General features: G+C 46.5%; 1 protein-coding gene across 2 annotated transcripts in view; it reads right to left on the reverse strand.

The window, feature by feature from the left end:
* Positions 1–22,678, reverse strand: part of CDH13 (cadherin 13) — a 975,207-nt gene that overhangs the window by 209,171 nt on the left and 743,358 nt on the right. For both annotated transcript variants that reach the window (XM_032853867.1, XM_032853868.1), the window contains exon 7: positions 15,848–16,026. In XM_032853867.1, the coding sequence (XP_032709758.1) occupies positions 15,848–16,026 (179 nt within the window). The remainder of the gene's footprint in view (positions 1–15,847; positions 16,027–22,678) is intronic.

The raw sequence follows: 22,678 nt of genomic DNA on the forward strand, positions 1-22,678 counted from the left end.
GCAAGGGGACCCAGCCTATGGGGGCTCTCCTGGGGCCAGGAAGAGGGGTGTGCAGCAAGGGAGGGGGGATGGGGTTTTACAGGTTTTTGTGCCATGGACACTTTAAGAAAGACTGAGGAAGCACGTGGACCCCTTCTCAGAATATGCCAGACATAATGCCGACATTTCTGCGTCCTCTGTGACACGACAGGAAAACATCCCATGACAATTGTTGTCAGCAGCAGCAGGAACAGCTAATACTGCCCAGCTCTGCCGGCCCTCCCTCGGGAAGAAAAGAAACCTGAAATGTTTTCTAATCCACGTTCATGTGCCCCCACCTAGAGTCTGTCCCCAGACCTCAGGCAAGGACCCTGCTCTAGAGCAAGTTATGGGATGTTTTTTGTGCGTGTGTTGTTTCTGTGTGTGTGGGTTTTTTTTTTGTTTTGTTTTGTTTTTTTAGAGAAGGGAGCTCTTAAAGCGAGAGAGTCTGATGCTTTGTCTGAGGCTGATTTTTTTTCTTTTTTAAAGATTACATTCTCCTGTCATCATGGGACTTATCTGGCAGGACACTAATTGCTTGCTCGTATGAATATATTTCCTATTTTTTTAAAAAAAACACCGCTATGAACAACTGTTATTTAAGAAAAACATTCTTTGAAGCCATGACTCTTGGCATCCTGGGAGACCAGGTAATCTCATTATCTGCTTTAACACCAGCGGCCACCATCTGGGCTTCTGGAAGAAGGGATGAGGCCATTATCTCTCACTTGACAGCCGCAAGGCACAGCCCACGTGCCATTCAGAAGGGACACTGTCCCAGGGGTGGGGTCCCTCCTTGCTTGGTGGAGAACACCAGGTTGGGGTCGTAAACATTTGGCCCTTCCCCACCCCCCACCCTAGCAAAGCCTCAACTGCCTTCTGCACCCATCTAGGAGTAGCGACATTTGGCATGCTGAGTGATCTCAGATGGCATTAACCCTTTCCTCTAATAGGAAATTGGCTGTGCGCTATGCTCAAGAAACCCCTCCAAAGTTCTTCCTGCACAGCAAGCCCTCCCAAGTCTCTAATTCAAGCACAAAACACTCGCAAATTTATTTGCCCACAGACTCTTGTCTCTGTCAATTTGCTTCATTGTAACCAAGCTTATGGTCTGGTCTCCAGTGTCCTGTGTCTTGTTCCTCAACTGGTTCTAACGTGGGAAGGAAAGGCAGGACACCGTTCCCGAACCCTAGCACCTCAACACTACAGCATTTCCATCAATGGATCAAGACCTCACCTTACACCCTCGGCTTAACTGATAAGGATGTGACCATTCTCGCCAATGTAGACCAAGCAGCTACGACGTGCAGATGTCCACAGGAAGCAAAGAACCACAGTCCTGTGTAGATGTGGCAAGGCTGGGTGTATGGAAGGAAGGAGAACTGGGAGGCTCTCCTGTGTCCTTAATGAGAGCTGATGGAAGCCACCGCCTGAAGGCAACACTGGCATTTCCCTCCACGACTCTGGAGGACTGGCTGGGTTGGAGGGCAGCCCCTCAACCTTCCAGAGAGTTCCTGGGCCATGCCTTATAAAGATCTGGTCAAGGGGACTCCATCCTGGTTCCAATACATCTGGGTCCTTCTCAAGTCTTGTCATTATTTTGTTATTGGTGACAAATGCCTCCTATGGGTTGAGAGCTGTGTGCCACAGTTGATACACTTCACACGTCATGACCTTCAGTCATCCAAACGGTGTGAAGCAGACTGTGTCAGTTCCCTACAGACGCTGTAACAAATGGTGTAACTTTGCAACTTGGAAATTACATGAATTAATTATCTTGCATTCTGAAGGTCTGAAGTCTAAAGGAGGGGGTCTCACTGGTGACACCAAGGTGTTAGCAGGGTTGCCTCCTTCTGGAGATTCTAGGGGTGACCTGGTTTCCTGGCCTTTTCCAGTTTCTAGAAGCTGTTTACGTCTCTTGGATTTTGACCCCTCTCTCCAGTTTTCAAAGCCAGCAGCATAGCATCTTTAAATCTCTGACTTTGACCCTCCTGCCTCTCCCACATAAGGGCCCTTGTGATCACGTCAGGCCCAAATGGAACACCCAGAACAGTCTCCACATTTCCACATCCTTGACTTAGTCACACCTGCAAAGTTCCTTTTGCCCTGTAAGGGAGCCTGTTCGTGAGGCTCTGGGATTAGGAGGAGGACATTTGGGGGTCATTATTCTGTCTACCCACAGGTCATGTTATGAGCTCCATTTTAGAGGTGAAGAAATGAAAGCTCAGAGAAGTGAAGGAACTTTCCCAAGGTCACACAGCTAACTGGATGAAGCGCCCAGATTCCTCTTCAGGGCCCTAGAATTCCCAGACGCATGTTCTGAGCCATTTCACCTCACAGCCTTGCTAATGGGAGAGCTGAGGGAAACCAAGGTTCCCAAAGGTATGAAAAGGCTCAGAGCAAAGAACAAAGAAACCCCTGATATAAGTTTCATAAACTCTAAGGCTTTCTTTTAGTTGTTAGCAGCCTGGGTGAGCAGACAAAGCAGAAGCTTTGGGGTCAAGTCCAGTTCCCAGGGTCAGCATGTGAGGCAGGCAAGTCACATCAGTCTTCGGGAAACCGTTAGTCCTGTGATAAAACGGGCAGTCCTGTGCGTGTCATGGCCCTCATTTAATGCCTGGCTGGAACAAATGGATGCTGTAATTGTTCACAGAGTAGCTGCCCAGAGAGAGCGTGACATACACTCCCTCGCATATATCAGAAGCTAATCTAACACCAAAACTAGGTAAGAATGGAGAAGTCCCCCATTTCTTCCCCATCCCAGAAATCCAGAGCCCGGAGAGACAGGAAAACTAGAATTAGGGCCCAAGAAGCCTTCTGGGGAGAAAAATCAGTCTGCAAAAACAATTCATCAGACACAGGAGAGAAAATATCTAAAGGAATTTAATTTTGATTCCTGCTTTCGAGGTCCATAAATAGAGATGCTGTTCATTGAATTTCAACAGTCCTTTCTACAGCTGTTCATTGCAAAGGTCAAAAAACATTCATTTCCCACGGCTGTCTTAAAAACACAGAAGCATACACCACAATATGTCTATTAAGCTGCCTGTTGGAACCGGTGATGGGAGAATTGAGCAGCCGGCCAGCGTGTGTTCTTAGGAAAGCCACGGCCACTGCTGTCACTTAAGGAAATGGAAATGCTTATCTTTTCAAGGGTGGAAGTGTTGACAAGATTTACCCTAACAACATTTCTCCCTGACATCTGAAACGTGTTTTTAGCCATCACAGCAATATTGGTGGAGGCCCCGGGGCCTACCACTACTCCCACTGCTTTGTCACTGACTCAACCAGCTCCCATAGAAACCAGTCTCAATGCAAGGTGACAGTCTTGCCACTGCTCGTTCCATCACAGTGTGGTGTCCTAACCTGGCTGGGATCCCCTGTCCTCAGGTTCCGAGCTATGATTGCTTTTTCAGGATGATAAGCAGCACTGTATTCTCATTACCAAGACAGTACGTAGTCATGGCACCCAAACGAGAAAGTACAGAGAACATGTACTACTTTTCCAAGTATAAGCTTGTATTGATTCACTTAATCCTCATGACAACCCTTTGAGGGAGGCACATTATGATTCCCATCCTACAGCTGAAGAGTCTAAGGCATGTCTCCAACCATAAGGCTTTTTTCCTCTACATTGTGCTACTTTCATACTACAAAGCCCCATGGGAGCATTGGCAGGGAGGTCAAAGAAGAATATTTAATGATGTGGCAATCATAATTTTGGCCAACAGTTGTTCAAGCTACTAACGTTTCTAATATCACTGAGCTGGGAAGAGCCAGAGCAGAAATTTGAGCTCAGGTCAGGTCCTCTGGATCTCAGACTGTCATCTCAGATGCTGCACTGAAACAAAAGTCAGATCCTAAAGGGACCACTCTGAACACATTCACACAAATCGTTTCACATGTTGGACCATGTTATTGACTGAATGTTTCTGCCCCTCTAAAATGCCTATGTTGAAGCCCTAACCTGCAATGGGGTAGTATTGGAAAGGGGGGCTTTTGGGAGGTAATGAGATTTAGATGAGGAAGGGAGAGCCCTCATGATGGGGCTAGTGTCCTTCTAAGAAGATGAAGAGAGACCAGAGCCTTCTCTCCCTGCATGAGAAGATAGAGCAAGACGGTGCCCACCCAGGGCTCTCATCTAGAATGAATTGGCCGGTGCCCTGCTCTTGGATTTTCAGTCTCCAGAACTGTGAGAAATACATTTCTGTTGTGTAAGCCCCCCAGTAGATGGTATTCTGTTATGGCAGCCCGAACAGAATAAGGTGATGCACGTATACAAACGAAAAAGAAACACGGCTTGTGTGATGTTTTGCAAACTGCTCGATAATACACTGTGACCACTGTTCCATGTCACTATACATGCTTTTACCACGTCTTTTACATGATTTAATGGAATCCCAACGTACGACTACGGCACAATTTGTTGAACAGATCCCCAGTGGCCTGACACTTAGTTTGGTTCTTTAGATGAGGATTGAATGAAATGTCCCCTCGTGAATGCTTTGTACACATATGTGATGGTGTGAATCGTGGTGTCAAAGGAGAGAGGGGCATTTGTAGAAAGCCATTTGATCCTTATTGCCAAAATACCCAACAAATAATTGGACTGATTTATATTTCCACACTAGGGCAGGAGAGAGCCTTTTCTCATAACTCTTTCGACCAAGTTACAGGGATCACTTGAGCTGAGTAGCCAGAAGAAGGCCAGAAGAAGCAGCCAGAAGGCCTCCTGGTGAACATCAAAGGCCCATAGCCAATCAAAATAATAGTTGTTTCAAAACCTCACTGTTTTTCTTTCCCATGTTGAAAAGAAGTTTCAAAATAAATTTCCTCCATGAAAGTACCAACCAGATAATCAATAATACTGATTCCAATAATGGGGGAAAATGCATGAACTTTAGGGATGGGCCGATACAGGTTCACATCTCAGTGATGTCAGGTGTCCCCATCTCTGTTCCGACTCAGGAAGTCGGCTCTGATGTGACCAAGAGAGTCACTGCAAATGGTTTCATTCAGAATTTAGTCTGTGTCAGTTGTACTGGTTTTGGACGGAACTTGTTGTTTTAATTACTGCAACCAAATCTTGAGTTTAGAATTAATTAACAAGTGTCTAAAATGATCCATTTATAATCATGGGGAAATGGGATGGTTGTGCCAGAAAAATGAAATTGAACTCATCATTCATGACCTAACTCCTGAACCTAGAATCCAACCCCAAGGTGATGATTAGTAAGGGGGATTCAGTATTTTGAGAGTGGATATCAACACATGAACACGTGCAACCAGTAGATGAAACTGGTACTAACTGACCATTTTCACCAAAAGTTTGATAGATCATGGGCTGGCCAACGATGGCACGTGGGCCAAAGCCAGTCCAGTGTCTGTTTTCCAATGGCTCATGAGCTAAAAATGCTTTTTATATTTTTAAATAATGGCACTTTAAATGGTTATATAAGTATCTACATATAGTCTCAATTTTGCCTCTTGGTCCAAAAAACCTAAAATATTTAATATCTGACCCTTAATGAGAAAATTTCCAACCTCGAACATGATAGATGTCCCTATAGGTTGAAGTCCCTCTACGGTTGAATGTGACAGCACAGCGCCATGTAGCGAATAAAGTTGGTCGTGCCTTTTGGACACCAAGCCACACTACCAACAAACTTTTATTCTCTGGAAAAGTATAGCAAATTAGATCCTTCCTTAAAACAAAACTGAAAGAAATGTGGATCCCAGCACTTTGAGACGCCATCACGTCTTGAAGTGGTCTATTGCTAGCTTGCTTTAATCTAAGCCTTGAGGTTTCTGGTCAGCCTCCCTTAATGACGCTTTGCAATCGACCCTGAGAGCTGCCGTCCTTGCCAGGGTCCCAGCTAGGAGCCAAGCACAGGAGAGGCAGGTTTGAAAGAGCTGCTCTCCAAAGACTCTGCACCCACTTTCCTTCCCTTAAAGGACTGTTCCCGATATGGCGAGAAGTGAAGCTTGCCCCTATTTTCTCCACCAGTTCAAAGCCAGGATGGAACTAGACATTCTTTCTAAACTAGGGTACATCTGTCCAACTGGGGCTATGAATGGGGGTGAGATTTAGAGTGGTGTCACTGAAGTACTATGACTGGAAAATGTGTGAAGTAAAATGTGCTTTACCAGGCTCGTCCTAGTTCCTGGCTGACAGAGAGAAGTAGGTACTATTTGTTTTGAGAGAGAGAGAGAGAAAGAGAGAGAGAGGGAATGCACATGTGAGGTGGGGAGGGCCAGAGGGAGAGAATCTCTAGCACATTCCCCCAACACAGTGGAGCCCAATGCAGGGCTCGATCTCATGACCCTGAGATCACGACCTGAGCCAAAGTCAAGAGTCAGATGCTTAAGCCAGCCGCCCCAAGAAATATGTGCTCACTAAAATAATTAAAATAGGGGCGCCTGGGTGGCTCAGTGGGTTAAGCTGCTGCCTTCGGCTCAGGTCATGGTCTCAGGGTCCTGGGACGGAGCCCTGCATGGGGCTCTCTGCTCAGCAGGGAGCCTGCTTCCCCCCCTCTCTCTGCCTACTTGTGATCTCGTTCTCTTTCTGTCAAATAAATAAAATAAAATCTTAAAAAAATAAAATAAAGTAACTAAAATAACTTTTCCCCAAAAGGAAAAAGGGCTTCGATTTTTAGGGTCCTTCACATAAAGTAAGATGGAGAGATTTAAAATGACAGAAAAAGAGAAGTGCTCTAAATTCATCATCGCCCTGCATTTTAAGTTATTTTTACCCTACAAAAAAAGAGAGAAAAGGAGAGAAAGCTCAGAGAATTACACATTTGTCAAATACGGAAAGATGAGTCTCTGTTAATGACAAAGCTAAGTGTCTCTCTATTCAACATGTGACATGCAGCTACTGATTGTCTGATACTCTAAGATGCCAGGAACAGAGACACACGATTAGTATTTATTCTGCCATGAACAACCTGCGGAATTTGGATTCAAGTGGTAACTCCTTGTCTCGCCCCTTGAGAAGACAAGCAATCAGCTACTCCTCGTCCACCAAGGATTCTCAAGCGGCTCCCCAAAGGCCCCTACTTTCCTGCTGATCGTCCCCCCTCCAGCGGGCCAGTGCTCCTGAGTCACTGCTCTGAGAGCGCTGTGTTGAACAGAGCTCTGTTTAATGTTTAAATACGGCTGGTGGCATTGCATTTACATTAGGATCCATCCATAATCTGTAGGATGACATTCGAAGCCCTCGACAATCTTGTACTAACTCCTTGTCCTTGTCTGGGATCTCCCCGGGACACCCTCCGGTCCCGATCTCTCTTCAAGGAATGTATGAACGTGCCGTGCCTTTGCCTATGCTGTTCCCCTCCCCTGATGCCCTTCCCTCAACTCCTTCACTGTAGCCTTCCAGCCGCCCATCTTCCTGTGTTTGCTGTCGCCTGCTCTGCTCTCCTTCCTCACCGGGCAGCACGATCTCCATGTCCCAGATAGCCAGCCTCTGTCCCCCATGCAGCACATACCGGTGGGTGCTCCATACTTAGGCGTCCGCATTTGTCCCCGGATTGTGGTGTGTGGAGTACCCCAGTGTTTCGCTGAATTTTCTAAGCCTGCCAGATTCCCTGCCGTAGGGCCAGAGTGTGAATGGGCTCCCCGGCCTAGGAAGAAACCCCCTCTCCAAGCTGCTTCTTCAGTCTCATTGTCCATCATGAAAATAACTAATATCCACTGATATTTACAGGGTATTAAATGCCTGATGTATCTTATTTGATCATCCTGCTAAGCCTAGGAGGTGGGGACTCTGATTATCCTCATTGTGGCAGAGGAAGAACCCAGGCTTAGACAGGCTACCTGATGTCCTAGCTGATGAGAGGTGCAGGTGGGCTACGAATTCGGAGACCCTGAGGCTGGCTCCCCTACCCTAGATCCATGACTGTCAGACCAGATTTCAGCCAGGTTGGGGTCCTACTGGGTGACTGGAGACAGCCTTTGCTTTCATGGTCAACCTTGGAGGAGGTGGGGAAATGCTCAGGGGTCCCTACAGAGTGGAGGCTCCCCACGGTGTCCTGCTAGAGTTGATCTGGAGTTGGGACGTGCAGGAGGCCACCGGGGAAGGCCCTGCCCTCCCCATCTCCAGCTCCACTACTGCCAGCAGGAGGCCGGCACGTTTGCAACCGAGTTTCAGACCCCCGGGCTTTGCTAGCCTCATGCCTGGTGAACACGCCATTCCATTTTATTTGCTGACACAACAGAGCGAGTGTGACTCACATAGGGTGGTTTGCCATCTGTGTCTCATTTGCAAGGATAATGTGTTATTTTAAAAATAATAAGACAATTTATTTACATCAACTTTCTCCCCTTCTATTTTCTCAGCAGCAAGTGATAAAAAAAAAAAAAAGATGGAGAAAATGATCCCAACAAAAATATTTATGAGTAAATAGCTCACAGAAATGGGGAGGATGCTGTTATCTAAATAATCCTGGTCCCACCCGCCGAAATAAAGAAGCAGAATATTCCTGACAGCATGATTGAATTGTGTGTAATTACGGCCAATGTTTTAAACATGATGATAATGAGAAAAGTATTAGCATTAGATCAGAGCGGCCTGAAAACATTTATTTCCCTGATAGTATGATGGTTATTTCTTTCATTCAAGGCATGGGAGAAATGTTATCTCTTACGATTATTCCTTTATTTTTAGACAGCATGACTTGGTATCATCATTTTCACAGATTTCGTTACTGTTTCTGGAGGTTTTGCCTATGTGACAGTACTTTAACTTGGATCATCTTTTCTTTCTTTCTTTTTTTTTTTTTTTAAAGATTTTATTTATTTATTTGAGAAAGAGAGTGAGAGAGAGAGCATGAGAGGGGAGAAGTTCAGAGGGAGAAGCAGACTCCTGGCAGAGCTGGCAGCCCGATGCGGGACTCGATCTCGGGCCTCCGGGATCGTGACCTGAGTTGAAGACAGTGGCTTAACCAACTGAGCCACCCAGGCGCCCCAACTTGGATCATCGTGACCAAGCACATCCAGTTTTGTGTAGGATGCTCGGCCACGTTTTTGGGTTTTCTCTGCCATAATCGAGAACTCCCGAACTTTTCATAGTAAAAACATACACGTAAATCTAAGACTTATGTGACACCACGGAAAGAAGGAAGGGAATTCTGTTTTCATTTTTGGCCTAAAAATTGGGAGAATTGTAAAATTTCAGAAAATGCTTTACCAGCTGAAAATGGAAAATAAATTATACTCACAGTCCTAATATCTCTTATTGTCCGTACATTTTTATGGGTAGACTACCACTTTCCTTAGATTATGCGGAGGTAATACATACTAAGCTGAAGGCGAATTTAAACAAAGATAGAAAAGTGCTCAACCTCCTTAAAAAGACTAATGATATTCTCACTTTGCAATTGTGAAGACTGAATGTTAAGGACTTCTTCTGGAAACTTTTTTTTTTTTTTTTAGATTTTATTTATTTGACAGTGAGAGATCACAGGTAGGCAGAGAGGCAGGCAGAGAGAGAGAGGAGGATGCAGGCTCCCCGCTGAGCAGAGAGCCCGATGCGGGGCTCGATCCCAGGACCCTGAGACCATGACCTGAGCTGAAGGCAGAGGCTTTAACCCACTGAGCCACCCAGACACCGCTGGAAAGTCTTTCTATTTGTTAAAAAACACAGGAGGAGGAGGGAAAGAAAGAAGTAGAGGAGGAGGACCAGGAAGAGGATGGGGAGGAGGAAGATGAAGGAGGAGGAGAGGAGGAAGGGAGAAGGAGGAAGGAGGGAGAAGGGGTAAAGGAAAAAAAAGGAAGAGGAGGAGAAGGAGGAAACCAAAAAGAAAAACAAGCCCCCCAAACTGACCATTAGCTACTCTGAGTGGTTTCAAACTGTGGCTGTGTTCAGAAAAGTTGGCAGATTTCAGCTGACGAATTTCAGTCTCCCAGCCAAGATGATCAACTAAATAAAGCATTTATCAAACGTTAGGGACCTTTATCTGATTTTATTTTGTAGTGCAGCCAGACATAGCTTAAAAACATAGACAGAGCTGTCAGAGTGAGGGGCTGAGTATGGTTATGGAAAAGAATAAAACAGTGCCCCAGATGAACCCAATTTCGTTCAGTAGGATAGATGGCTCTTATTTTCTCCAAATGTTTCCCCAAACGTTTAAGCAAGAAACACAGATCCTCACGCCCATCCTATCCACCAAGGTATTTCTTAGAGCCTAGTGCAGTCCTGACACAAGGCAGGTAGAAGGTGAATAAATTAGATTATCGGATGATTACACAAGGGCAAGAATAAGCTCTTGACTAAAATAAAATCATTTCCTCTTTATATCCATGCTAGGGTGTGGCTCTTGCAGTAAATTCTGAGATCATCTGTAAGCTATTTACTTATAAATACAAACTGAAGGAACACAGGACATCCATCCATCTGTCCATCTGTCCATCTGTCTGTCCATCCATCCATCCATCCATCCATCCATCTCACAAATCTTTACCAAGTTCCTATTATTTATCTGGCTCTAAGCTTGGCAGTGGGTAAAAAGAGATGGGACAAAGGTCCAAAATCTCTTTCTCTGGGTAGTTTGTATTCCAGCATGGCTTCAGAAAATGTAAACGGAAGAGCTTTTACTGGAAAATGCTTGTTTCCAAGTGAAATCTGATGTCTATTCACACCGAGCTTAGGAAAACGTAAGGACAATAGATGGTCACTGCAGCTGCTCTCAAATTCAGCTGTGAATCTGAGAATTTGCAACTAAACCCAGCCCAGCATCGGGAAACTGGAGAGGTCTGACTCACAGGGTGGAGTGAACATGGTCCGCACAGTTTGGAAAGAGTCTTTCAGCATCAGCAGCGTGTGGACAGAAACAACAGTCAAGCTCTCAGTGGTAGCCAGTGGGAACTGGGGTCTGGGTTCTCAGCAGCCATAGAAAGTGTGACATGGGGTCATAGCTGTGTTCATACAATGCTTTGCTGTTTGCAAAGCTGGAGGAAGTTATGCACATCTCGGAGAGCTGATACAGTTGGGGTGCCGATGTCATTACCATAGTGATGACTGATGAGGAAATGGGCTCAGGGAACTTAAATGATTTGCCCAAGGTCACACAGCTGGCCAGCTAGGAAACCGACCTTGCAGGCAGCATCCTGCAGGACAAACGGCCCCTTGAAGATATTCAATAAATGTTTTCAGTAACTATAGTCTCAAGGTTGGAGAAGACATTAAGGATATAACCTTTACTAACTGAATCCTTTCTATGATAGCCTACCGAGGGCAATCTGCTTGAATACCTCCCACAAGGGAGAACTCACTACCCACCTTTATAATTCACTACATGAACAGAGGGAAGATGACGTGAAAACACACAGTCAGAAGAGGGACACGCAATGATGAAGGTGGCGACTGGAGGTGTGTCTACAAGCCAAGGAAAGCTACGGATTGCTAGCAACCCCCAGGACTTGGAAGAGGCAAGGAAGCATCCTCCCCCAGGGACTTCAAAGGGAGCCTGACCCCACTAACACCCTGACTTCAACTTCTGGCCTCCAGAACCATGGGAGAATGAATTTCTGTTGTTTTAAGCCCCCGGGGTTGTGGTGCTTTGTTAGAGCCGTCCCAGGAAACTACGCTCAGCTAGGCGGGGAAACATTTAAGCGAACCACGGAAACGTGGTCTCCAAAGGATTCCTCAGCTTGCTGCATGTTTGAATTCCTTGGGGTTTTTTTTAAAAACCACTGATGACTGTGTCCCACCACCTGAGACTCTGATGTCATGGCTCCAGGCTTCGGCTGGAGCACAGCTCTACCGCTCCGCAGCCAAGTTTGAGAGCCTCTGTTCTAGATGACTGAACGTCTCACCATGTGGAGACCAAGCAGGACAGACCCACCAAGTCCAATGGCATCTATCTGGCCACGGTGGCCCATGGAGTGGGAAGCCAAGTCAGCTGCCACTCATGGTTAGGAGGAAAAGGACCGGTGTCTGTTACGGGTCCTCAGAAGATGGAGACAGTGGGTGAGCTGCCTTCTAGCATGTTCTCATGAGGCAAAGCAGGTGAGCAACGGGTGGTCTCCCTCCCGGTTCTGGGCATGAGCTGTGGGTCCAGAGGCGCACTGCCCTGAATGCAGCACGAAATGAATGGCAATGACCGTGCCAGAGAGCAGCCCGAGCACGCAGAGAGACATCACACATTCCCAGCCACCTGCCTCTCTCCCTTGTACCCTTCCTGCCCTTTCATGCTCAGTAAATATTTGTTGGGCATCCCTCACGTGCTAAGGACTGGGAAGGTGGCAGGGAATGAGACGGACACAACCCCTTTCCTCCTCAGAGTATAGGGAGGAGCGGATCAGTGAGGGCACCTGCCTCAGTTGGCCCCCCGGAGACATCCCGAGAAGCCAGTTGGGGAGGAAAGGCAACGACCAAGATGGCGTCCTTGACTATCCTCCCTGATGTGCTCTAGGACAAAGCAAATGTGGGAGAGGCAGATTCAAAGGCAACAGTCCTGCGGTGTCCTCTGAAGTCTTACCTTACCTGCCAGGGTCCTCCCTGGGGACGTAGTCATTAAAAGAAAGGACAATGGAACATTAAGTTGGAAAATTTAGGTCTCATCAGCTGAGCTCACTGTATCTACCAACAGGCTTCCAGAGCGTCCACTTCCAACCAGCTGGGGCCAACGGGAGTGCCCCATTTGTATAACCTCAGGGGTCCCGGCTCTAGGAGGAGTCCCCAACCCACTTGTTTACACCCACAGTATTCAACACGCAAACATGCTGTTTGAGATCCCGGCCCAAAGACCCGGTCACGGAACGACAATGGGTTTGAATCCTATCGAGGTTTGCCGGGGGCCCCAGTGGGCCACTGTCTGAAAAGTAAACGGTGCAATCCCATTTTCAACGGCGGCTCAGATGGTCCGGAAGGAGCCTGAAAACCAAACCCAGGATGAGATGTCTACTCTGTAGCTCTCCGGAAATATTGACCAATGATTCCCCAAGCCTGCGGTGGGAGCCCGTCCTGGGCACTTGATTGTAGGACGGGGCAGTGAGATGAGAAGTGCGACGTGCAAGGTCTGTCCCTTTATGGATGGGGAACATGGAGACACGTTTCGCCCTTTCAGCAAACTTGCTGAAGAGAAGCTTACCGCAGCACGAGTCAGTCAACAAGGCTTGTCTACATTCAGGGACGTTTCCTTCCTTCAGACCGTGCCAATGTTGCCTCAGTCAGCAGTGAACTCTGGAAACCCTCACAGAAAAGTGATACCCTTCCTTCATTTTCATTGATTTTCCAATTTTGGTTAAATTGTGTTTATCTTTTTTGGGGGGAGCCGTTGGTACGCTGTGGCCAGAAATCCTTAATTCAACTCCCATCATTACATACTTAGTGCGAGTTAACAAAAACCCAAATGAAGAGATCATGCACTTAAAACACATCAGTCCCCCAAATAAACCTTAAAAATGGAATAACCCATTATATTATCACTTCAGTTTATAAATAGAGACCTACAAAACATATCTGTCAGTAGGAAGAGAAGCCAAGCCAGAGAAGTGACCGCATTTCGTCTCCACCTTAAAAAAATTTGCACGTGTGCCTCTGGGAGAATTAGGAAAGCTGCTGTGTGTGTGCGTGTGTGCCTCAGTGTGTGTGTGTGTGTTCACACGTGTGAACACACACACACAGGGAAAATCAGAGGTGGGAAGTCATTCCTTGCCTCCGAAGGAGATAATACAGCATCGAGTGATCTTAAACATAGGGCTGACCAGAAAGAGAATTTGACATGACATGGAGGAAGTAGACTCGGTGTGTTTCTTTTTTCCCCGCTTTCCTATTTTTAGCCAGCCACAATCACATTTTCCAAGTGACAACCACGGTTTCGATGCAGAGCTCATTCCCTTCCTCCCTTCCAGAAATCCCCACTCCTAGCTATGGATTCCCACCCCTGGAGTGCAGAATCTCAGTGTCATTTCCAACTCGTTCCTGCCTGTACCCCCAAAAACATACAACGAAGAGTTTCGGGAGTGCTCCAAGCGTGCTAGTAGGCAGTGGGGCTCCAGACATGCAAAGGACCACAGTCTTTACTCTCCTTAGGTGTATAGTTGAGGCCGACGTCGCCCACCAGAACTTTCTGTGATGGTGACGATATTCTGTCTGTCCTGCCTGATACACGTTTATGTTTTCCTATCAATGAGTGTAAATTAAAATGTAAATAACTGCCCCTGACCAGTGGCTGCTGTGTTGGGCAGCACACTTCTAGACCCAGAGGAAGGGGATATTCTTCAAGAAGACACGTGGCGGCTTAAAGGAGCACATGCGTATGATGGCTGAAGTAAGGGCAGTCAGAGGGTGGGGGGACACCAAGGCAGGGAAGGCTCAGGTCTTAGGAAGACTCTTCTTTTCTTTCCTTTCCTTTTCTTTTCTTTTCTTTTCTTTTCTTTTCTTTTTTTCTTCTTCTTCTTTTTTAGAGGGAGAGAAAGGAAGTGGGGAGGGGCAGAGGGAGAAGAAAAGAAAGAATCTCGAGCCGACGCCACACCCATTTGGAGCCCAATGCAGGACTTGATCTCACGACCCTGAGATCATGACCTGAGCCGAAATCAAGAGTTGGACACTCAGCCGACTGAGCCACCCAGGCTGCCCCCTCAGGGGCAGTGGCTCTAACCCAGATTCTTGTGAGAAGCGGCAGCGTGGAAAACCACAAAGGAGAGGAGAAGGCACTTCTGACCCAAGGATTTGTTTAATCAAAGACATGAGGGGAGAAGGCAAGGGAGCCCAGTAGGGAAACCCAGTGGTTACCATGGGGCAGGTGGTGCTCGCAGGTCAAGGGTGACAGCAGGGGTCATGTCTGTGGGATGATGTCATGCTGGGAACCAAGAGTGCCAGGACAGGAGCAGATATGGGGTGGGGGGAAGGGGTGAGGGTCAGAGGGGAATCCCTAGGTTGGTTTGATACACTGGGTTTGAAGAGCCAAGAGTCTCTTCTATTGAGTCCTGTGGGGAGCTGCACGAGTCAGTCAACTGACTGAGTGGGACCTGGAATTCAGGAGAAGGGCCAGGGTCAGGGGGCCCAGGCTGGGGGGACGTAAGTGGGGCAGGAGCGCATGCCCTACATACATGGGACTGCGACCACTAGCTCCAACTGACTGTCACATCTCACATGACTGACTGTCCACATATGGAAACTGGGCCTAAAATTTCCAAAATTTGTGATTTTTAGGGGGCTAGAAGTTGGAATTTTTTAAAAAATAAATATGAAATCTGAATATTTTGACAGGGCAACTGATAGGAAGGCTTGAAAGTACCCTAGGCAAAAAGAAAGAGCAAGCGTGCCGACCAACGGAGGTCCCTGGGTCACCTGTGTGTGTCACCTGACCTACAGGATGGGTGAGCATTCCCAGTGACAGCCTGAGGCTGAAGCAGGAGAGGCTCCAGGGGAAACAACGGCTCACACCGCAGAGGGTTTGACAAAGAAGAGAAGTCGAGGCCACCTGAATCTGTGATCTTGGACAAAGGCACCTCCCTCCCATCTGCCCCTCCCCTACCTCCCTGCCTGCCTGTCCTTCCTTCCTTCGTCCCATCCCCTCCTTCTGGCAGACAGGTAAGGAGACATAGAATCCCCATCACAAGGGCGCATGAATAAGGGTTTGGTGAGGAAACAGAGGCACCAGGTCGAATAAATACAAATAATTCCTAAGGATGTGGCCGTTTAGAGTGAGTGTTTTTGGGGTTCGCATTTCCCTTCACAGATGTCCCTACCCAACTATGTGTAAAGTCCTCATGTCCACCCTTCCATATAAAGTGCCTTTGCCTGAAGTCCCACATCTTCCCTCCTGTGAAAGCCACGCTCAATTCTCATGAGAAACAAGATGTATGCCTTTCAGCTCACCTCCCGGTCCAGCAAGGCAGGTGACACGACGGTGACAATGTCGCCTTTTTCAGGATCGATGTAGAACATGTTTGGAGACGGCTTGTCAGGCGTCTGCTGTCGGATATTGTACCGTAGGAGGGCATTATCTGTGGCCGGGTCGTCCGCATCAATGGCGGTCATCCGCATCACCGTGGTCCCTGAGGGGACAGGACAGAGGGCAGAAGATGGTCACTCGGGGGACAGCGAAGGGCAGGGATGCCCCAGGAAAGCATTTCCACAGCCATGTTCTAGTTTTGTTTTTCTTTCGCTCTCCCTCCCACTCCATCATGTTAAAAGACCTGAAATAAAGAAATCTTTGCCGCTCAGCAGATTGACAGCTTAATTTTTCCTTCTGCTTATATGCTGTTTATTTGCCTGCGCTTTCATTCAAATGTGCATGTGGCTGCATGACAATGGCCTTTATTTTAAAAACTCTTATTGAATGCCTACTACATGTGGGGCCAGGGCCCGGTGATGAAGACACAGAGGGGAGCTAAGGCATTCTCTGGTGTTCAGCAGGTTAGAGACAGCATATAAAAAATAATAAACCATTACAAGTGCATTGAGAGAGAGCATTACAAAGACACAGGAGAACCACCTCATCTAACCTGGGGTTCAGCGAAGGTCCCTGGTGCAGACATCCAAGGGGGTGAGTAGGTGTAAGCAAGGTGAAGGAGAGGGTCCTCCATAGGAAAAGATGTTCCAGTGAAAGGAAACATGAACCTATATTCTTTGAGCTCCCACTGTGTGACAGCGACACTGTCGTAGGCACTTAAGATACAAAGACAATATAGAAATGAAAGTGATGGGGACTACCTGATTACGGCAACGGTTGATAAGGATGTCAGATACTGGGTCTTGCTCACACCCAGCTGATGGGATGAAGAACTGGCGTCAGCCACTTTTGGGGACAAGTGAGCACAGCTAGTAAAACAAACAAACAAACAAACAAAAAACCCCAAAAACAAAAAACAAATAAAGTCACCCATTTGGCATCTACCATCAGGAAACCCTTGCATGTGTCAACGACAGATTCTCACAGGGATGTTCCCCGCAGGATTATCCATCACGGTGAAAGATATGGAAACAATCTAACTGTCCAAATAACAGAGGAATTGCTAAAATGATGGGATTCCCCACGCTATGAGAAATTTTGCAGCTGCCTGAAAAAGGCTGTAGGTCTCATGGGTTCTAGCAAGGAAGGCTGTCCAAGAAAGAGTATTATGTGACATTATCAGGTTGAAGAATGTTGTCCATAGCATGGCATCATTTTTGTGAACATGCTTGCACACAGAAAATGCCACAATACTCTATACATATATTTTGTAGATACAGTTTATGTCCATAAAAACATAGCAGGTCTATGAAAATGAATTTCAGATTGGTTACAGCGGTGTAGGGGAGCAAATCTTGCCACCCCAAGATATGCCTCTTTGACATGATGATTACTCTAAACTGGTTATTTTTAAGAAAACTGCAGACACAAAGAGAAGGTCTGAAAATCAAGTGGAAGTTACCCCTTTTGTGAAAAACATTTACATCTATAAGGGAAATCTCCATTTGTGAGGGTATCTCCCTCACTGTATCAGTAAGAGGAGGGGGACTCTAAATGTCTAGAAACTGTTATCAGTAGAAAAGGCAGGATTTAAATCTGCATAACAACACTACCTTGTCGACTGTACTTTTCCTGGTCACCTCCCACCACTGATCTCCACCCCATCTTTGGCTGAAGATGGTATTTAGGGTGACAGCTTTAGCCCTTTCAGGAAATTACTCCATTTGCCTGGGTATCTCCATGTGTATAGGAGGTATACAGGTTGTTAAACTTTTGTTTGAATTTCTCCTGAAAAATCAAATAGATCTCATGTCAACTGGATTCTCAGATGAGCCAGAAGAACCTTGAAGGGCAGAGGAAGAATTTTTCTTCCCCAATAGTGGTTATATCTGGGTAAGAACAAAGGGGATTGGGATTAAGGATGGTGAGGAGGAGGTAAGACTTTGGCCTAATCAATACTGTTCTGATCATTTTTTCAAGGAGGATGGATTGCTTCTGTGATTAAATATTTAATACAAAAGGATCATAATTATAAATGCTGTTAATCTAAAAAAAAATAGCCAGTTATCCAACCAGCAAAATGGGTTATTTGGGAATAGCAGAGAATTGCAATCAAGGACCTACAAACTACCACAAAGCTATAGGCAAGTCCAACAAAAAAGGAGAGTGATGTTATTTTATCAAGGAGGAAGAGGTTGGAGGGGGGGATTGTTTTGAAGGAAGGTTCACTGGAGAAAAGCAAGAGTTCAAAGTGATGACAGTTTCTCATTGGGTGAGCGTAAGGGTGGTCGATTTCTTGTACTAGATGCGATGTACATCCTTCCCTGTTGGGACCTGTAACTGATGATTCTTTCTCGTTGATGATTCTTCTGATGAGCCTATAATTGACAATTCTCCTTGTAATTGACATGGAGTGGTTCACTCCCCTTTTCAACCGTCCCCTTGCTCCATTTTCATAAGGCTCCCTGTATTGATTTCACAAACCCAACAGAAGCATGGGCTAGAGCAGAATCAAGCACATTTGCCTCCTGGACTTGACAATTGTGAGCCATTGTATTTGACCCAGAGCAACCTGCCCAACTGTGATTTTTCATTGTAGTTTACTCTCCTAAGAATATAGGACCCACCTATCATTCTGACCCCTTCTGGACCCACAAAATGTGAACTAATGGGTAAGAGATGAAAGTGATACAATCCTATAGTTCCCAGCAGAAATATTCACATGCAGAAAATATTGAAACTTAAAGGAAACGAAAAGTTCATCTGGCTCAGATGCCATCTTGGTATTCCTTTCCTGGTTGTAACAGTGCTTCTCAGACCATCAAAGGCACTTTAGTTTTCCCCACAATTGGAATCAGATCATCAGCCATTAGGTCTGATTGATCAGACAAACAAGGGGATCTGACCACCATAAATTTGGATGGATTTCTAAAGCAGTCTCAGTCTTGCCGTAAGGCCAGAGGCATCAGGCATATTTTCTATTCTACCATGTTTCTTTGCCTTTCTTTATTCCTTTGTGAATTGTCATAAGGCAAACCTGGGGGTCAAGGGTGAGCACAGATAACGCTTGGCTTATGCACCCCCTTGTCTTGCCCCTTATCTTTGGAAAATATCAGCAAACAATTTGACATTTTGGTTTCCCACGAGGCACACAATGGAATCAGGGTCTTTCCTCCACCTGATGGTCTAGGCAGCTACTCCCAGGAGTCATAGATGAACAAGCACAGTAAAGAATAAAGACGAAGTCGCCATGGCTTGCATGCATGATGGCTTTGCACGAAAAGGATGAGAGGAAGAAAACAAGACCTCTGGGGCTTATGAGTTTTCACTTTTCACCAGGAAAGTCACTGGTGATGTCTTTTATCATTGTTATTGTTGCAGATTTCATAATGTGATAGGACAAAAGGGTATCCTGGAATATTCTTATGTTTATCCAGAAAATGCTTTTCATTTTAATGAATAGTTCAGGAGGAAATGGACTTGGTCTTATGTGCTGCCTCTGTCTTAGCCCAGATGTGGGTACAGAAGAGGATTCCTGAGGCCCGCCTCCATGGAGATGAATGATGCCAAAGTCATGTAAATAGGTCTGTAACATTAAAGAAAACAACTCTGCGGTAACGCTGAGGTTCAAGTCTTGCTGTATGAACATGGGCAAGTGACTCAGTCCTACCTAAGCCTTGGTTTTCCCAACTGCAACAAGAGGATATTAGTAACACTTTCGTCTTTGGTCTCTGTAAGGGTTTCATGGGATACTGAATAAAAGAACTTGGTGCAATGCCCGTACATTAGTGTTTGAGGAAGATACCTTTTCTTATCAAACCTGCTCTAGGTTCGAAGCCATCATGACTGTGCTGGTGATGGCCTCAGACAACGGAGCTGTCCACAGAACCTGGTACCTGCTGCAGCAGGGTGAGCCCAGGGGCCGATCACCTCTGAGTTGTTCTGCCTTACTCTCTCCTTTCTACCCTGCCCATGGCCTTAGTTTGCAGATAGGGGCTTCCATTGTGGGGATCACAACTCTATGCTAACATATACACATGCGTGTACGCACACGCACACATGTATACACGTTCTGTAGGTTACACGGCCTCTCCATGTGATACTCTATCATTTTCCTTTATGGTCAAGATTCTATCCTGCATCCCAGTCCATCTGCTAGTCCCAACACCCTGCTCTTGCCAGCCCCTCCCCTGGGGGGCTGGATCATGATTTTTATACTTCTCGGTTCTGCAGTGGTTGGATAAACTTCCTAAACCAGCATTTCCTAAACTGTATCCAAGGAACACTGGTTCCATGGGCTCAGCAGAGAAACGGACTCGGGAAATACACAATAACGACAAGTTAAGCAAGTTTCTATCCTGGAGGACTTGTTAGTGTCCTTAGTAAGCAAATGCATCTTGTAAATCTCCAAGAGAGAATAGCATTGGCAGCATTTCCCTAACTTCTCTGTTGACAGAACTTTTTCATTCTACGAACATCTTTACATGATGGGCGGTACAGATTATGGAGGGTACAACTGTGTTTTGCCCGTCCTTAAAAGCCCAGCATCTGACATGGGGGAGGTCTTTTATCAATGCTGAGTAGTCTTACAATTCGTCTTCTTTGGTGTTGACCAGAAACCGTGGCGAGCTTGTTACCAAGAAGAGTGGACAACATCGTCTGGGCATTTTTCACAACTGGCATGCTTCACTACCACCTCTAAACATATTTTTTGCTCCTTGGGGGCCCCTGTTGGAATTGGATTCATCAGACTGACATTCAGCAGACAGTCACCAGGATAGCTGTTCCCATGCCCTGGTGGCACCTGTGCCCTACCCTTTGCCCGAGCCCACACCCTGATCTCAGAAGAAGGGCTCGCTCGTTTCCATCAGCCAGTGGCTTCCCCATTCATGCTTGTCTTGTGCCAACATGTACTGCCCGATGGCAGAGAAAAGATAATTATATGATGGACACACATGTGGGTCCCCTGAAATACATTTCTGCCTTTCCCCCCATCACAATATTCTCCTGAGTGTCAAAATAAATGAAAACCACCCTGTCACTCCCAGATGAACTAGGAACGACCCCTCCAATGCAAATAAAAGAATTACAGGCTGCGAGTTCAGAGTCTCAAGCAGGGCTGTCATTTTCTTTGGTTGAAGGACATGGTCACTGACATGACAGGCTGATAAACAGTTATGATTGTTTTGTCTGGGTAAGATGGCCCCTTCCTCTTAACTGCATTCATCTGATTAGAGAAAGTGTCGCCTGCTGTTATACCTGAAGGGCTGGCATTGGAAGCTTGGCTTCCCTGTGGCTTCAAGAACAGCCACACCCATAGGGAATGGAGAGCAGATCCCAAGGTGAGGGGCTGCTTATATTCTCAATGAAAGGTCAACCAGCCTCAGATGTGGGAGGCTCGAAATTTCGGCGTTCCCCGGGCTAACAGGCAACAGAATTATTCTATTCTGGAAATTTCTTTGACCTCATCCCCAAACATCATCTTCACAGGATCAAAATTGTTAGACCCCCTCTTTTAAAAACCGTATTCCCATACTGAGACTTGGACACTCAGATCTGTAATTGGCTTCAGGCTGACTTACTTATTTTCCTTCCTTCCTTTCTTCCTCTTTCTCTCTCTCTTTCTTTCCTTCCTTCCTTGAGATTTTATTTATTTATTTCACACACAGAGAGATACGGTGAGAGAGGGAACACAAGCAGGGGAAGCAGGAGAGGGAGAAGCAGGCTCCCCACTGAGCAAGGAGCCTGATGCGGGGCTCCATCCCAGGACCCTGGGATCATGACCTGAGCTGAAGGCAGATGCTTAACGACTGAGCCACCCTGGTGTCCCTGGCCCCAGGTTTCTGATAGCATGGTTGGGGCCACTGCATGCTTTCCAGGGAGATGTGTAATACAAAACACAAGGTGATCCAAGATGGCAGACATCACCAAGGGAGTCCCCTACATGTGACAAGATTCACATCATTGACAAAGCCTGCAAATCATAAGAGTAGGTAGTACATTCAGACACCACGTGGGACCGAGGGCATTCCAGGACTGTCCTGGGCAAACCAGAGGAGCTTGTCACCCACAGGCTAAGTCTGCTTGCAGACACAGACACATCTGGCCACGAGTGTCGGAGTACGCATGTGACAGGCGTCGCCAAATGTGACTTCAGTGACGCAAGCCACGGCGCCCATCCCGCTCACCCTGCCACACCACTCTGGGATTGCTTCCTTACCACGCAGGGGTACCCAGCCCAGCTGTCCCCTCCAGTCCTTAAAGGTGAAGTGAAAGAAGGAGGCGTGTGAATGCAAAGGAGAGCACGGCACGAGGCGGGGTTTTAAATCCCGGCCTCGCCATTGACCAGCGGGACCTCCTTGGGGCAGTTCCTTTGTTTCATTGAACCTCAACCTCTCCATTTATGAAACGATCCCCTGGAACGGCCTGTGTGAACATCGAATGTCTTAATGGAGCGTCTCTCAACCTTTTTTTTTTTTTTAATTTTTAAATTTTCTATTACCCAACCCTCCCTTCCAGAGCCTTTTTAGACATTTTTCCCCTACTTGCCACCCCCGCCACCGATGTCCTGAATATCTAATCACAGACTACGACCCTTTGGAGGGTCACAAACCATTGCAGTATCCAATATTTTTAATGTCCCCCCAAACACCAATTTGCTCCTCCTCGGGGTGATATTTTCCCCACTGAGATTGTACAAATTAATGAATATAAAGTCCGATGCCTGGGCGATGGTACATACTTGACGGGTGTTC

Source organism: Lontra canadensis, unplaced genomic scaffold, assembly GCF_010015895.1.
Source record: "Lontra canadensis isolate GAN:19392208 unplaced genomic scaffold, GSC_riverotter_1.0 scaffold8, whole genome shotgun sequence".
NCBI lineage: Eukaryota > Metazoa > Chordata > Mammalia > Carnivora > Mustelidae > Lontra > Lontra canadensis.